Consider the following 18,079-nt stretch of genomic DNA (forward strand, 5'->3'; position numbering starts at 1 on the left):
AATCGCGTTCATCTTCTTCTTCGATGATGTTTAACGGCGGTTGGCATCCAATAATTATTGCATTACCACCACCTACTAGACTGAAGTACAAGCCCCTTATACTTTGCTTGAAAATAAATTAATAAACAAATACCCTACCATATAACACTACACTCACAAAAATTAAATAAAAATCACACCACCCTACTCCACTATTTCAATCTATTTAGACCTACCTCAGGCCAACAACCTGAAGGGATGGAACACCACCACTTAACACACCCTGTAACTCTTCTGATGTCAAGTCTCACACACCCAAATAGCTCTCTGCAGCTGCCACCACAACCTAAAATTTCTGAGACTTACGTTCCATCCCTGCAGTACAGTTGATAACCATTGCAATTAATGCTAAAAATCCAATCTTACTGAAACATATATCACTTATTGGCCTATCCCTCTGTACTGATACAGATCTACTACTCACACCACTCCTCTCAGGATCCCTTCCCTTTACCCATCTTCCTCTACTTTCTTAACTGCCTCAGCATATGAAAACGGATGCACTACTCTAACCCTGGAAACCTCAACCTGCCTCTATCACACTTCACATTTCTGATCCCCAGCCCCATGGGCACCCCTACAATTAACACATACCACTACTCTCCCTAATGTTACAGATTCCTTTGTCTCATGCCCTTCTGCAGATTCATCAGAGTAAAGGAGCACTAAACACAACGATACTCTAAGGCCTAGAGTACATGCTTTCAAATAAAGAAGCTGTTTAAGACAGAAGTATTTTTACTATTTTCAGATACTTTCTTCTCATTCAAAAAAAGATATTGAAAACAACACTGACTGGCTTGAATAGAGTAGCTAGATCAATATTACTGTTTTGATGATACCCAAATATTAATTGGGTATCATCATTAGGCTAATCATTAAAGGTGCAGTGCAGTTAACAATGTGATTTCCCATTTTTTAAAATTATTATAACATTTCCACACTATGAGGTCGAAATAACAGTCTGGAATTTGTAACATTTTGATAATGCTCTTTTAGTGTAAGAGCTTTTTGAGCAAAATATTTATAATTCAGCCGGTTCAGGTGGGATTGAATTTTTGGTCCACAGCATGACATCACAATATGATCTGATTATTCAGACCAATGACCAGTCATCTTTTATTTGCATATGTATCCTCCTTCTTTGATGGGGTAAGCAGGGTAGGTTTTATAGCAGTGGTTCCCAACCTGGGATACTTGTGCTATCCACAGGAAGTACTTGGGAAAACTCATGAGTGACCATAGGCCTACTGGTAACATGCACATGAGGGGGTACTTTGTGGGTTCTCCAGACAGAGCAAATGTAACGTCAATTGGGGTACAGTGACCAAAAAAGGTTGGGAATCACTTCTCTAGAGCAGGGTTTCCCATACTTGGTCCTGTGGCCCCTCCTGGGTGCACATTTTGGTTTTTGCCCTAGCACTACACAGCTGATTCAAATAATTAAAGCTTTATGAGTTGGTTATTTGAATCAGCTGTGTAGTGCTAGGGCAAAAACCAAAACTTGCACCCAGGTGGGGGCCCAGAACAGAGTTTGGGAAACACTGGTCTAGACAATTATATCAGCCAATCAGGGCTGTGTATGTAAATATATTTAAAGTTAATAAGATAAAGTTATTTTCATGGACATAGTGATTTAAAAATACTTTAAAGCCCACATGCAGTCTTTTTTAAAAGAAACTGTCCAGTGAAATCTGACTTTTATAAATGTATATTCTGTTAACTCATACCCAAATAAAGTTGTTGACTCATCCTATACTCATGTGGCCAAAGCACTTCGAACCCACATCTCAGACAGTTAAAAAAATGCTTGCCATTTACTTAGAGGATGATGTCATCCTCAACTGGCCAATCAGCCGTCTACATGGGTTAATATTTCTATCTACCGGTATACACCCACACCATTCTGTTGTTGGGGTACGCACACAGTATTCCAACAAAGAAAAGCTGCCTTTTAATATACTTACAACATTTTGGGGAAGGAAAACAATTTCAATCACATTCTAAGGTTCTATTTCATAGACATCTGGAAACGCTAAATAGTTACTTTAATTATTTAAAAAATTGTGAACATAAAAAATGCTCAACATAGAGAAAGTCGTTAAAGCTCATTAATCCCATATGGCAGGACTGGAAGAAGCCACAGTCAGAAGACAGAATATACCTACTGCACAATCTAAAGCATACATATGTCTGAGGCTGTGCTAACACAGGCAGCCCAATTCTGATTTTTCCCCCCCATGATTTGGTCTTACGACCAATAATATCACATCAGCTCTTTTTCAGATTCTGATCTGATTGGTCAAAAGGCCAATTGGTAAAAAAAAAACATCAGAATTGGGCTGCCTGTGTAAAACGCAGCCAAAGAAGCAAGGAAAATCTAATATATATATATAAAATAGCTTTATTAAAAAGGCACATAATTTCACATTCAGTGTCTTTGCAAAATTTCTTTTATGTGCAATTACTGGAAATTCTCAAAACCGAATGACAAAATATGAACAACATTCTTCAAATGCTTCTTATTTAACACATCTCCCCGTCAACTATGAAAGTGCTCAAAGTGCTCAAAAACCTTTAGGTCAAAACTTCAACATTTTATTCAAAGTGCTCTGTGTGTACCTACCAGTGAAATCAAAGTACATTTATGCCCCCTCTGAGATTGACAATAGAGTACATTGTTACCATCTTGATAGCAAATGTTTCTATTTTCTACACTGGTAGAGGATATTTTAACTTGAATAACCTCACATTAGTGTGCTGATATTGCCAAATACATAACACGTCAACTTATTTCATAATCAACATATGATCCATTTAAAATAATAGGCATGATTCACAGCATGTTTAATGCATGAGGTAAAATATACTTTTCTGGAAATGTATCATAAGATTTCTTTATTATAATACTCCAACCAAGTGTAGACGTAAATGGGACTGTTAAGGCATGACAACCAATCAAATAAATGGTTTAATTTTCTAAAACATCAGAACTACAGTTCACTTAAAAGCATGACCTGTGAACATCTTAAAATGAATTAGTTGGCGTTCACTTTCTGCAGGGTTACGGCACTCACATTAAGGGCATCCTCACCCGGCAGAAGCTCTCTCAAAAGGAATGAAAGCAGCATCTATTGAAAATAAAGAGAAGCAAAAGTTGAGCCAATGTTTCTACCAAACTGTACAAGAAAGTCTAGACACATTTTTATGGCATTTGACAAACATCAGAGAGCGAGCGCTGCAACACTGATGAGAGGACATTGACATCTCTTCCAGTGCTCGCCACAGAAAGTCAAGAGGCTAAACACTCACATAGACCAGCTTCTTGTTTTCTTCACAGTCCTGGAAGAGCTTAAACACCGTCTCCATATCGGTCTTCTTCAAGATTAAATAGTTTGAATCTATAATGGATAACACGATGTTAGTAAACTGGGCCAATTCCCACATCTCCGTCTTAGAATGAAAAGCATAGAATGAAAAACTCTAGAAGCTGTGTTGATCAGAGTGAAAAACAGTGTGTATATCCTGTACATCTGGCATTGATGAGGTGCTGAGCTCGGTCTTTGGTCTCGTTCTTCTCCTCACTGCTGCGATGGGGTTTAGGGCTGGTCACCTCTGGCGAGCCCTCGGGCCACTGTTTCTCACATAGGTTGTCGATATAGGAGGCCATCTGGGCATCCGTTGGGTTCATCTTATTCAAGAAGCTGTTCACTTTCCTAGAGGAGATTATAAAAAGTCATGCTGGGATTCTCAAAAGGCCAAATGTAGATCATCTTATTACTCTGTCACTATGACGAACCAGGACTGCAATGGAAAACGGGAGAATATTTCACCTCTTACTTTTTCAATATCGGCATGACGGGTTTCAGAATCGCATCAAATATGTTCAGGAGGATGGAATTACCTGGAGGGAAAAGTAGGGCGCTGATTATTACACACTACTACAGGTGACTGATTCAAATATAAAACATCAAAAATTACAATTTCGAACAAATTAGGAAGTGAAAACTAACCAGATATTGCTTTCAACAAATCAAAAATGGCTTTGGTTGCTTCCATTTGTTCCCAGCTGGATTGGTTCTTTTTCAAGCACTGCGAGTCTTCTAATTTTGACTGACTCTCCATGTCCTTTCCTTTACTCCTGTGGATCCCTCCTGACATTTTGAAAGTGAGTTTCTCCTTTTTATTTGACTTTCCAACTAAATAACACCACGACGGACTGTCAGTGAGGTCATATTGCGAAACTCCATTTTGACTGAAATGTCGCGGCCTACAGACAGAGTCGGTCTGGTCTTCAGGGTTGTCTGATTTTGTTTGGGTCAGACACTCCTCTGATCTGGATAGCTCTTTGTTGAGCATCTGTAGGTGATAAGTTACAGGGTTCTCCGATTCCTCTATTTTGTCCTCTGTTTTGCCTGCATTAACCAAACAGTCTGATTTCTCTACTGGTACCGTCGCTTTACCTCTGCAGCGCTCAATGGAACTTGGTTCTGAAGGAGAACCATCCCTTGTATCGTCAATGTTTTCATCCAGCTTCTCAGTTGCAGATGGGTCTGCATTCTCAGTTGTGTTGGAATCATCTGATTTGGTCCCTCTTTGAAGAGTGTTGTGCTTGTCCTAAAAAATGCAAAGTGCATTGCAATACCTTTACAAATACGGACTGACTGCTTAAGATTCACAGCTGCTGTGATTTCTTAATGCACCAGCAGAGGGCATTATTTGCCATCTGTGGTGACCCATTATGATGGATGATCTTGAATGCCTTGCTCAACATGTAATTAAAATGCCTACCTCATCTTCCTCTTGCCCTGGAGTCAGGAAGTAGGCCAGGCCACTGAGGAGACCCCACACTCCCCCCACATGCTCCTCTTCACTCAGCAGCTTGTCCAGAGGACACAGAAACTGAAACACTGGCTGAGTGTGGCCCATCAGAGCATCAGAGACCAGCTCCTGGAGAGGGCATGGAGATTAAGACATGCATTTTTTATTATAGCATGTGCATTTCTGCTCGTGTCTGAAGTGTGCAAGTGTACCTGTAAGAAGAGCTTGAGGGACGTTCTGGCTTCTCTAAAATCCTCACTGTTACCCTCAGTGCTTGCCTCTAACACAGACAGGGAGGGTAAATTAGCAGAGTCCTACAAAACAAAAAACACAAACCATGAAAGATATTTAAGAATGATGATGTGTGACATAATTATATGATATGATATAGAGGATGCAAAAGAGACTACTGTCAAAAGAGGGTGCACTCAGACTATTAGAACCTGCAATGTTTTTATCTAATTGTACAACATTCATAAGATGTCAGAGATGAAATTAAACAGTGCAGTATCTGATGCATTCCAAACTCCTACAGCAGTCTGTTCTGACAACAGCAGTGTTACACTTCTATAAATATGTAACTGGATGCATTGGTCCCATTTCTCAAAAACTTTTACACTGATTCAATACCGAACCGCATAGTGGATTTACCTCATTTCAATGGCCATGAGGTTACATAGGAAAACGGTACCTTGTGGAACACAATTGCAACAATAAAATCTCCCTCTTCGTCCATCTCTAACCTGCCATAGGTTGCGGAAATGGATGATGTCCGTCTGGGTCTTCCTTACGTCCCAGTGAAGGTTCTCAGGGTTGTCCCTCTCCTCTAGGTGAACTGTAAAACACAGCTCCTCGTTTTCCCTCTCCATCTGCAGACAGTAACATCTTACTTTACACACCATTCTGGCGCAAACATTAATAGATAACAGAACGACCAAGGACATGTCTTCACAAAACTCACTTTCATACTGAGCAGTAGTTGCATTCCACAGTGACTTGTGTGTGATTTGTGACTCACATGAGGGACGCTGACAGCCCAGTGGCCAACCCGCCACATCTCATATGACAGCTTGAATTCCATCATTTCTTCTTGTACGCTGGTCAAGTAGCTCTCCAGATCACCATCCTCCTGGTGAACCAAACCAATTACAAAACCTAACGTCAGCCGTGTTATGTTTCAAACTCAGAGGGCATCCTGAAATAAGGCTTTCAGGTTTATCTTCTATTGGATAGATGGCAAAACATGTACTGTCTGTAAGATATCAAATAAAATTGATAAAAATCTATTACATTTCCTATGAAAAGGATTAGAGCAGAGTGAATAGTGCAGTGCTGAGTGCAGACCTGCTCTATCTGGTGCAGTGTTCTTACGCAGTCGGGGTCCTGCTGGCTCTGGATGGAGCACTCCCGGCTACTACCTTCACTTTCCTTTGATGGACGATCCTGGATAGACTTGGCTCTGACCACCAGCACCTGCTCCTTTTTCTTCATCTTCTTCCTTTTATCTTTCTTTGATTTCATCTTGTCAAGGATTTTAGACCAGCCTTCCTTCAATTTGTTGGCTGGAAAAACAACACATATCCAATTAGCTAAGTTTCCACATTTCCGTGGCCTTTACTGTGTCACAAGTTGACTGCAAACGGCAATAATCTTAAGGCACAGGGGAAACAAAACTAACATAAAAAAAAAAAAATGTAAACATGACGGCACAAACAGAAACAACTGGACACAAAATAAATTAACTTTATTTTGGTCCATGGAATGTTGTTTGTGCCAAACAAGTGTTTCAATTTAGCCTAGTTATTGTTCCAAATAAACACACCCACACCTTTCTTTTTGGACTTGCCGTCACCGGTTTGAGCATTCTCGGTTTCTTCCAGTGTTCTAGAATGGCCACCAAACAAAATCAAAGCACAATTTATTTATTGGTGTTCTCGGCACATCACCCTAACAGCACTGAAGCGTGTCTACCAAAGAAAAAAAGAGAAGCAGCCTGGTAAGAAAAGGGTCACTCACGCTTCACTGGCCTGGCTCTCCAGGGCGGCTGGAGAGGCCCTGTCAGAGTTAGACTCACACAGCTCTTCCACAGAGCTCTTGGGGGTCCCTCCATCCAGCTGACTCACCACCAGCTGGTTGAGGTTGTCAGGGTCTGATAGCCACCGCACCAGCAGGTCCAGCACTGAGGGCATGGATGACAAAGTCAATGTGAAGGGCTATACAGAGTAAAGTCTTATGGTAGGACAAAGCCATGTTCAATATACATAGGAAAAACAAACACACCTAGTCTCAGAATTACTGTGACACTTTCCACTGGTTTCACTTTTATACTAACGGACATATCCAGTATCCACCATTGTCCATGTCTCCCAGGCAAAAAAAAGAATTGTGATACATTTCAAGAGTTACAGATGCAGAATATAGAAGTTAATATTTTATCAACAACAGTAAAATCCCTTACCATTACTAAGCCATATATGTAATTGTTCAACTCATTTCACTGACTCCTGTGATCAGAGCCACTGAAGGCCACTAACCATTATCAGTAGGTTTCGATGATAACACACTGTTTTAGCTGTCCTCTAAGGACAGCCCTTATTTTAGTTGTAGCACAGTATGTACAGTATCGCTATCCATGATGTTTGATGCTAATTTATTCTCGTTTTCAAAAGTTGAGCAGTGAGAGCAAAGTGAGGCACTGATAGGCTTATGTTGTGGGGTTTACCTTTTAAGGCAACAATCTCATTTAAGGCACAGTGGCTGATTGCCAGTCCCCATAGAGACTGAGGGAAAAGATTTCGCACCAGTGCTTCAGAGAACACTCTTAGAACTTCAACCTCCTCTCCTCTAGAGCTGAACAATGGTTCTCTGAGACAGACAGAGCCAAACAGAGACACAAAGTCAATAAAAATTGCCTTTTTGGACTAATGACAAACAGAGTATTACTATGAAGATAAATGACATTAGGACAGAGCATTACAAATGTATTAGCGATAAATTCTATCACCTCAATACAGGTCATTGTTCCAACATGTGAAAACATACATAGTTCCCTAGCTAGGTCACATGAAATCTGTCAAAAACATGCATTACACCCAATAAAAGTTTGAATTTCAGAACTTCGATTGATAATGATTTATCCTAAACATTAAAATATACAGAAACCAATTCAACAGTATAGGCAAGCGATATAGCTGGAGAACGGCAACTTAATACGTATTCTACAAGTGACTTCAGGAGAGCCTCATTACCCATCAGACTGTTTGGCACTATGGAGGTGCTGGGTCAAGATGCGAATGCAGCCCACACTTGCTGCGCAGACATCAAAGTCTTTGCCTCTGCTGATGACTTGATCAATGACTTGGTCAAACTCCCTCCACAGCACCTCGTGCAGGAGCTGACTGTCACAGGGCTCAGGGACGCAGTACCAGGGGAGGACTAGCTGGGCGTAGGCACACTCAAACACTGAGAACACACATTCAAAATCAACCCAAAAGCAAAACAGCTGCCATGGACAAAAATAACTTACATTTAAAAGAGCCCGGACTATTGTAAACAATAAGCTAGGCTACATATTGTACTTACATATTGTGCAGTTTGAAGTGAGCTGTGTCCATTTTAGCAGGATTGTCAAAACAACTTCCTAACAGAAAACAGCCCAAACCTCTCTGAGTATGCCTTATACAAAATATGCAAACAAAGTTGTTCCATTTCCTCTTTCATGCACAACTTGGTAAAACCTCCACTTTCCATATTCCAAAGCAAAGCACATTGAAAGGGTGTGGAATGTCTATTCCCCCAACATCTTTGATACCCAAGCCCCTCCCAGATCATGTACCATGAGATATGTCTGCAGCCGCATTTGCTGTCCTATTCAACTGTCGCAGAATACAGACCTACATTTGGCTGACCATATATCACTAAAACAAATGGCAGAATCTCGGCACAAAATGTTTCCGTTATTCGTCCTTGTCTTGTTACTAACCGATCTTAGGAACAGACACTTCTTTACAAATCTCTCAACCTGGAAAAAAGCCTGACAGGATGATTTACAAAAATGTTCTACGTTATAATGGCAAATTCTGTAAGGCCCTCAGCTCATGCGGAGCACAACTACACACCTTGCTGGAGAGACCTCTTCACATGGGGAAACTGTATCTCCTGTGATGTTTTAGCTTTAGTGCTTGTTGTATCAGTCACACCACAACCTAAATGTTCATCCTTTAGTGTTGCCTGTAAAACAATTCAGAAAGGATTATAGTGTTTTGACATCATTCATTCCTTACCATGTAGATTAAACCTAGTAGAAAGATGGCACAAGTCCAGTCCCTATAGCATGTGTACACAGCAAGAAACCAGCTAAACTACAAAGAGTAATGTGCATGGAAGATAGCTTCACCTTTGTGTATGGCTACACCATGAGGGACACCATTATTTCTCAGCTGTTGTCATAGCACTGCTTTCATTGCCAATGTGTATATTCAACTCTCACCTTATTTTCCATCCACTTGCAAAAATATGGGCAATTTTCCACCAGCTTTATAGGGCACGAGGAGGTCCATGTCAAGAACATGTCATTAAAATGATATGTCATAAGTTTAGTGTCATTTGATACCACAACTAAGTTACTAGACAACAGTAATCGTTCATGGTCTAACGATTTGTAATAGATCACAGACTGACAATCCGTTGAAATATTAAAATGTTTGGTGGTATTAACGACATGATCCATAAGCTTAGTTTCATTGTGTCATTTTATAAACAGAAGTAACGTGCATGGCTCACGCCATGTTACATTGAATCTCGTGACCAGCGTTACATTGTTGCGATGATGATCTCTAGGACAGACGAAAAAATAACTGCAATTGAATAGTGAATCGTATGAAATGTATATGACGATTTAAATTACCTGAAATGAGTTGTCTTCAGCCACATCGTATGTTTGAGTGCCGCTTTCCCGTCCGGTCTTTATGAAAAAATTAGGGGTTGATGGCCAAAACAGTAAACACAAAACTATTTGAGCCACAACCTGTCCGCAGTCCGAGAAATACCAAACAAGCCCAAGAATCATGGCGATAGAGAAGCGCCAAAGGTACATTTTCTATCTTTGCAAGACACCAGTAACATTCCTTCCACTACGAAGTTTCCATTCGTGTAGCTTTTCAGACTTAAAATATAGATCTTAATCAACAAAAGCATGGAGTTATGGCAAAAGCCATTTTCAACTTGCTTGTCCTTGGTCTTGAAAAAAAAAAAAAAAACATTAAGAAGAAAAAAAATACAGTGCACCCAGGGGAGGGCACTGATTGGTCAGAGGGATGATTTTTACTCTTTGGGTATCTGATACTGATTTATGGCATGACATGCTATTTATTGGCCATAGTTGGATCAACTGAGCTTGCCAAGATTTGTTAAAATTCAAAAATAATTTCAAACGACTGACAAAGGTAAGTCTGATGTAGCATGCGCCACCTTTTTTCAGAGGCGAATGGAAAACAACAAAACTAAAACATTTAAGATGACATTTTTCACGGCTCAATTTCTTTCACTTCTTTTTAACCACGAGTATTTTTGTTGCCTACCACAAATTTGGAACAGATGGACTGGGGCTTAATCCAGTGATCCCCTGGGTGAGTGCTTAAATTCTGGACCTCTAGGTCAGAGACCTAGGTAAAATGTGTTTTATATTGGATATTCCGGTTTCTCTCGTCAATAGCTATTGAACCAAGCATGCCATGACTATGAAGATGGTATATTCTATATGACATGTGGACCTTTTTGGTTTGTGTAATATATATATATCAGGAGAGGATGGACAAATATCCACGTTTTTATATATAGAATATATTTTTTTGTCATGTTACATTAAATAGTTTTTTCCCCCGCACCAATCCAATGACCAAAATGACAAAGCAAAAACAGGTTTTTAGACATTTTTGCAAATTTATGGAAGATAAACACAACAAACTGAAATGTCCCATTTACATAAGTATTCAGACCCTTTACCCAGTACTTTTGTTGAAGCACTTTTGGTACTGATTACAACCTCAAGTCTTCTTGGGTATGATGTTACAAGCTTGGCACACCTGTATTTGGGGACTTTCTCCCATTCTTAGAAGGGGAGTGTCGCTGCACAGCTATTTTCAGATCTCCAGAGATGTTTGATCGAGTTCAAGTCCGGGCTCTGGCTGGGCCACTCAAGGACATTCAAAGACTTGACCCAAAGCCACTCCTGCATTATCTTGGCCTTGTGCTTATGGTTGTTGTCCTGTTGGAAGGTGAACCTTTGCCCCAGTCTGAGGTCTAGTGCTCTGGAGCCGGTTTTCATTAAGGATCTCTCTGTATTTTGCTCTGTTCATCTTTCCCCCGATCCTGACTAGTCTGCCAGTCCCTGCCGCTGAAAAACATCCCCACAGCCTGATGCTGCCACCATCATGCTTCATCGTAGGGATGGTGCCAGGTTTCCTCCAGACGTGACACTTGACATTCAGGCCAAAGAGTTCAATCTTGGTTTCATCAGAAGAATCTTGTTTCTCATGGTCTGAGAGTCCTTTAGGTTCCTTTTGGCAAACTCCAAGCGGGTTGTCATATGCCTTTAATGAGTGGCTTCCATCTGGCCACTACCATAAAGGCCTGATTGGGGGTTCTGCAGAGAGGGTTGTCCTTCTGGAATATTCTCTCATCTCCACAGAGGAACTCTGGAACTCTGTCAGAGTGACCATTCGGTTCTTAATCACCTCCATGACCAAGGCCCTTCTCCCTTGATTGCTCAGTTTGGCCGAGCGGCCAGCTCCAGGAAGAGTCTTGGTGGTTCCAAACTTCTTCCATTTAAGAATGATGGAGGTCACTGTGTTCTTGGGGACCTTCAATGTTGCAGAAATGTTTTGGTACCCTTCCCCAGATCTGTGGGGAATTTGTATTAAATTTGCAAAAAATTCAAAAAACCTGTTGTCACTTTGTCATTATGGAGTATTGTGTGTAGATTGATGAGGAAAAAAACAATGTAATATTTTTTTGAATAAGGCTGTAACATAACAATGTGGAAAAAGTAAAGGGGTCTGAATACATTCCGAATTTGCTGTATATACACTACATTACCAAAAGTATGTGGACACCTGCTTGTCGAACTTGTCATTCCAAAATCATGGTCATTAATATGGAGTTGGTTCTCCTTTGCTGCTATAACAGCCTCCACTCTTCTGATAAGGCTTTCCACTAGATGTTGGAACATTTCTGCAGGGACTTCAGCTTCAGCGTCCATTCAGCTACAAGATCATTAGTGAGGTCGGGCACTGATGTTGGGTGATTAGGCCTGGCTGAAATCAAATGTTATTAGTCACATGCGCCGAATACAACAGGTGTAGACCATACAGTGAAATGCTTACTTACGACCCCCTAACCAACAAAGCAGTTTTAAAAAATACAGATAAGAATAAAAAATAAAAGTAACAGTCTATGACTAAGTACAGTCTATGACTAGAGTGGCTGGAGTCTTTGACAATTTTTAGGGCCTTCCTCTGACACCGCCTGGTATAGAGGTCCTGGATGGCAGGAAGCTTGGCCCCAGTGATGTACTGGGCCGTTCGCACTACCCTCTGTGGTGCCTTGCGGTGGGAGGCCGAGCAGTTGCCATACCAGGCAGTGATGCAACCAGTCAGGATACTTTCGATGGTGCAGTTGTAGAACCTTTTGAGGATCTGAGGACCCAAGCCAAGTCTTTTCAGTCTCCTGAGGGGGAATAGGTTTTGTCATGCCCTATTCACTACTGTCTTGGTGTGCTTGGACCATGTTAGTTTGCTGGTGATGTGGACACCAAGGAACTTGAAGCTCTCAACCTGCTCCACTGCACCCCCATCGATGAGAATGGGGGCGTGCTCTGTCATCTTTTTCCTGTAGCTCACAACTCCTTTTGTCTTGATCACATTGAGGGAGAGGTTGTTGTCCTGGCACCACACAGCCAGGTCTCTGACCTCCTCAAAGGCTGTCTCGTCGTTGTCAGTGATCAGGCCTACCACTGTTGTGTCATCTGCAAACTTAATGATGGTGTTGGAGTCATGCCTGGCCGTGCACTCATGAGTGAACAGGGAGTACAGGAGGGAACTGAGCACGCACCCCTGAGGGGCCCCTATGTTGAGGATCAGCGTGGCGGATGTGTTGTTACCTACCCTTACCACCTGGGGACGGCCCGTCAGGAAGTCCAGGATCCAGTTTCAGAGGGAGGTGTTTAGACCATGGTCCTTAGCTTATTGATGAGCTTTGAGGGCAGTATGCTGTTGAACGCTAAGCTGTAGTCAATGAATATCATTCTCACTGAGGTGTTCCTTTTATCCAGGTTGGAAAGGGCAGTGTGGAGTGCAATAGAGATTGCATCATCTGTGGATCTGTTGGGACAGTATGCAAATTGGTGTGGGTCTAGTGTTTCTGGGATAATGGTGTTGATGTGAGCCACGACCAGCCTTTCAAAGCACTTCATGGCTACAGACGTGAGTGCTACGGGTCGGTAGTGATTTAGGCAGGTTACTATGGTGGTCTGCTTAAAACATGTTGGTATTACAGACTCGGACAGGAAGAGGTTTAAAAGGTCAGTGAAGACACTTGCCAGTTGGTTAGTGCATGCTCACAGTACACGTCCTGGTAATCCATCTGGCCCTGCGGCCTTGTGAATGTTAACCTGTTTAAAGGTCTTACCCACATCGGCTGCAGAGAGTGTGATCACACAGTCTTCCGGAACAACGGGTGCTCTCATGCATGTTTCAGTGTTATTTGCCTCGAAGTGATCATAGAAGTAGTTTAGCTCATCTGGTAGGCCTGTGTCACTGGGCAGCTCTCGGCTGTGCTTCCCTTTGTAGTCTGTAATGGTTTGCAAGCCCTGCCACATCCGACGAGCGTCAGAGCAGGTGTAGTACGATTTGATCTTAGTCCTGTATTGATGGTTCGTTGGAGGGCATAGTGGGATTTTTTTCTAAGCTTCCGGGTTTAAAGCTTCCCGCTCCTTGAAAGCGGCAGCTCTAGCATTTAGCTCAGTGCGGATGTTGCCTGTAATCCATAGCTTCTGGTTGGGGTATGTACGTACGGTCACTGTGGGGATGACATCATCGATGCACTTATTGATGAAGCCAATAACTGATGTGGTGTACTCCTCAATGCCATAGGAGGAATCCCAGAACATATTCCAGTCTGTGCTAGCAAAACAGTCCTGTAGCTTAACATCTGCTTCATCTGACCACTCTTTTATTGATCTAGTCACTGGTGCTTCCTGCTTTAATTTTTGCTTGTAAGCAGGAATCAGGAGGATAGTCAGCATTCAAATTCATCCTGAAGTTGTTCGATGGGGTTAAATTCAGGTGCTCTGTGCAGGCCAATCAAGTTCTTCCACACCAATCTCGACAAACCACTTCTGTATGGACCTCGCTTTGTGCACGGGGTCATTGTCATTCAAACAGGAAAGGGATTTCCCAAAACTGTTGTCACAAAGTTGGAAGAACAGAATCATCTAAAGTGTAATTGTATGCTGTATGGTTAAGCTCTCCTGTCACTGGAACTAAGGGGCCTAGCCCGAACCATGAAAAACAGCCCCAGACCATTATTCCTCCTCCACCAAATTTTACAGTTGGCACTATGCATTGGGGCAGGTAGTGTTCTCCTGGTATCCACCAAACCCTGATTCATCATCGGACTGCCAGATGGATGAAGTCCAATGGCGGCGATATTTACACCACTCCAGCCGATGCTTGGCATTGCGCATGGTGATCTTAGGCTTGTGTGCGGCTGCTCGGACAGGGAACCCCATTACATGATGCTCCCGACAAACAGTTATTGTGCTGACGTTGCTGGCAGAGGCAGTTTGGAACTCGGTAGTGAGTGTTGCAACCGAGGACAGACGATTTATACTCGCTACGCGCTTCAGCACTCGGCGGTCCTGTTCTGTGAGCTTGTGTGGCCTACCACTTTGTGGCTGAGCCGTTGTTGCTCCTAGACTTTCCACTTCAAAATAACAGCACTTACAGTTGACCGGGGCCAGCACTAGCAGGGCAGATTTGACGAACTGACTTGTTGGAAAGGTGGCATGCTATGACAGTGCTTCGTTGAAAGTCACTGAGCTCTTCAGCAAGGCCATTCTACTGCCAATGTTTGTCTATGGAGATTGCATGGCTGTGTGCTCGATTTTATACACCTGTCAGCAATAAATCCAATAATTTTTAGAGGTGTCTACATACTTTTTGTATATTATTTTTTATTTGGGGAGGGAGTCACAAAGCATGCCATGACTTTGAAAAGGATATTCTCAATCGGGGAGAATGGAAAACAAAAAAAATTATATCTTCCCCTGATTCAGAATATATTTTTATAGTAATGGCACGCTTTGTGTAAGAGGTAGTTGAAGATTGAAATCTTTTTTTTTTTATAAAATATTTAAAAAGTGGATTGTTCTCCATCCACCCGATTCAGAATATACCATCTTCATAGTCATGGCATGCTCGGTTCAGTAGCTATTGAGCAGAGAACCAAATATCCAATATAAATCAGATTTTATCTCGTTAGGCTGTAATACCGTATAAGTCATTGTCTAGTAGTACATTCACATACAGGGGGGATAACATCTTTGTTTTTTCCCCCAAAAAATCCTTACGTTTTCCCATCAATGTTTTAAAGTTAATTGGATATTACAACCATAATGACACTTTTTTCCCCCCTTGGTGGATCCAAGCTCGTGCTGTATTTTTGTTTAATTAACCACAAATTGCAAGTGTAGTGCCAAACAGAGACCTGAGACTGTTCAGGATGTGCGGCCTGAACTGGGCACTGATCTGACCTATGGACAGGCTGACCTATGAAAACAATTACGTGTTATGGCTACATGAACAGTTGTACAAGTACAGCTTCCTGGAAACCTGAAGCAGGCCAACCAAAGTTGCCATGGTTTTTTACATTTGGTATGCTTAATGGCTGCAATATATTGTTGTGAGCAAATTAAAATCCTGGGAATCTGTTACACACTAACTATACCTTTCTCAATAAGATACCTCACTAGCACAACTCTTACTTTATCATAACCCAAAAACTAAGGACCATTGTTTTGTCATGAGACTTTGTAAACAAATGATATACATTTGAAAATAAAAAAATTGCTCTCAAGGAATTTCCTTTGAGCACTATAGATTTATCATAGAAATAAAATGCGAAATGTCAAGGAATGCTTTTGCTCCATTTACGATTTTGTTGGTGACCCACTCCACCAACAGTGTGTAAAGAGAATAGAAAAAATGCAAATAACAGATTCACCACATGATGGCAATCTCTGCATTTCTTTGAGCTGGCAGGTAACCATCAACCATACTTGCGATGGTAAAACGGTGCATAAAAAGACATTCAGATCCTACATGTTTAACATTCAAAATGCCATTTTAAATATGGAGTATAATTAAAATATTTACTAAGTAGTCTAAATGAGCACCCCCTGCCTGTTATCCAGTGTTTCTCATATGTTTTAGGATGTATTTACTTAAGTCTAAGGTGCTGTAGTGAAGCAGCTAATTGGCTATATATATATATATATATATATATATATAGCAAAAAAAAAATCTAAGTCACCGATCTGATTTGAAACCAATTCTGCGGTTCCATAATCACATTCCTTTCATATCAGTGACGAGCAGAGACGTGTAAATGACGTCATTCAGCAGGACAGGATTATGAAACAGCAGCCAAGTATATGCCCCCAGTGGTGATGAGTAATCTGCTAAAACCATGTGATCCATCAGCAGGATCTGTTCTTTGACATTAGGTTGACACCAGTTAAGGGCAGATCAAACCAGTCTCACCTGTCAATGACCTCACTGCAAAAATATGCCTCTTACATAACAGCCCATACTGTGAGTAATTGTAATACTGGTTTTATTTCAATCTGCAATAGACCATAAGACACTAAAGTTTAAGTCCAAAGGTGTGGTACTACTGAAAGCATGCTTGTCTGAGCTCTCACCAATGACCTCAAATGGGTGTTACCTAAGCGACTCGCATATGCCTCCTATTTCAGCTGTAATGATGCAGAAGTGGAAAGGGCATGCTGAAACATTTGAAGTTACTTACCAACAATTTGGGTAAATCACCAGTCAGGACCATATTTGGTGTGTCACTAAAGCAATGCTGATGCCAAGGATGACTTCCTAACTCCCAGCAGCCCAGGGAAGATTAGATACTCCATACCCTGCTGGGTAAATCATGTGTAATCTGAGAGGCATTGAGAGCTAAATTAAGAGTGTCCTCCATTGAAGAACATCATAGACAATACCATGTCTACAAAGAGCATGACATTGGCCTGCCTACTCTGGTAGTTGACATTAGCTGGTGAAAGTAACCGAAAGACGGGATTACAACCGGATATTGCAGCCAGCACTGATGTACCGAAGTCTTAACGGTGTAGTTGTGAAAAGTTAAGGCGCGTTCTGACTTCTTGATGACATGAGTTTGGATAGGCTCCCATTTAACAGCTGCCGCGATCTGGAGGAATTTCTCAGCAATGTCACTAGTGCAGGAGAGCCTCAGACTTAACATGTCGGCACCCACTATTTCCTAGTACTTTATTCCGACGTTCACCCAACATTTTCCAGGTAACTTCTCTAAAAAGGGAGGGTTGAGTTTGCTTCTCTGCAGTCTATTTGCTGGAGCAATGTAGATTGGCACCCAGTCAAACTCACGTTCAACGATCTTTGAGCAGGATTGTCATTTTATAAACAGTTGACTCCACATAGAGGTAACGGTCCAGCATCCAGCTTGAGACAGAAGAGGCTTGAGAGAACGAAGAGTATATTTAGAAGCCTGAAGTAATCCACTTCGCAACAGATAATCCTAGTATTCCTCTCAGAAGTGGATGTCAGTTACTTCGTTTGAGTAAGTTCTGCTCAAATATGCATTTTGAGCCAGGTAAAAACAAGCCAACTTCATGCCACGACTCTGTAGCAGTTTCTTTCTCACCGTCCATGTTTAGAACCTTATCACCAGTTTATAGATTACACCCACCCAGTCCTAGCGCCAGACAGCTGACTTTGGCTGGAGCCCAACCATAACTGTCAAGGACAACCCAGCTCTTAAGATTACACCTCAACGAATAAGACACCAGCTGGCTCTCAAGAGAAACCACACCAGGGAAAGGCCAGGAGTAACACTACATGCCATTCAGTGATGCTACTGCCAAAGAAACACAAACCAAGTGGAAAGCTCA

At 41.7% G+C, this 18,079-nt stretch overlaps 1 protein-coding gene across 1 annotated transcript; it reads right to left on the reverse strand.

Moving 5' to 3' along the window:
- Positions 1-2,425: 2,425 nt before the first annotated feature.
- LOC106604720 (uncharacterized) lies at positions 2,426-9,096 on the reverse strand. The gene is made up of 15 exons (XM_014199664.3): positions 8,979-9,096; positions 8,109-8,322; positions 7,583-7,725; positions 6,877-7,039; positions 6,689-6,744; positions 6,205-6,422; positions 5,879-5,989; positions 5,604-5,729; positions 5,073-5,174; positions 4,831-4,989; positions 4,053-4,656; positions 3,880-3,943; positions 3,571-3,755; positions 3,352-3,440; positions 2,426-3,170 (listed from the first exon to the last, which is right to left on the reverse strand). The coding sequence occupies exons 6-15, from the start codon at positions 6,379-6,381 to the stop codon at positions 3,078-3,080; spliced, it is 1,710 nt and encodes a 569-aa protein (XP_014055139.1). The 5' UTR covers positions 6,382-6,422; positions 6,689-6,744; positions 6,877-7,039; positions 7,583-7,725; positions 8,109-8,322; positions 8,979-9,096; the 3' UTR covers positions 2,426-3,077.
- Positions 9,097-18,079: the final 8,983 nt, after the last annotated feature.

The sequence above is a fragment of the Salmo salar genome, chromosome 05, assembly GCF_965601325.2.
Source record: "Salmo salar chromosome 05, fSalSal1, whole genome shotgun sequence".
In the NCBI taxonomy this organism is placed as follows: Eukaryota; Metazoa; Chordata; class Actinopteri; order Salmoniformes; family Salmonidae; genus Salmo; species Salmo salar.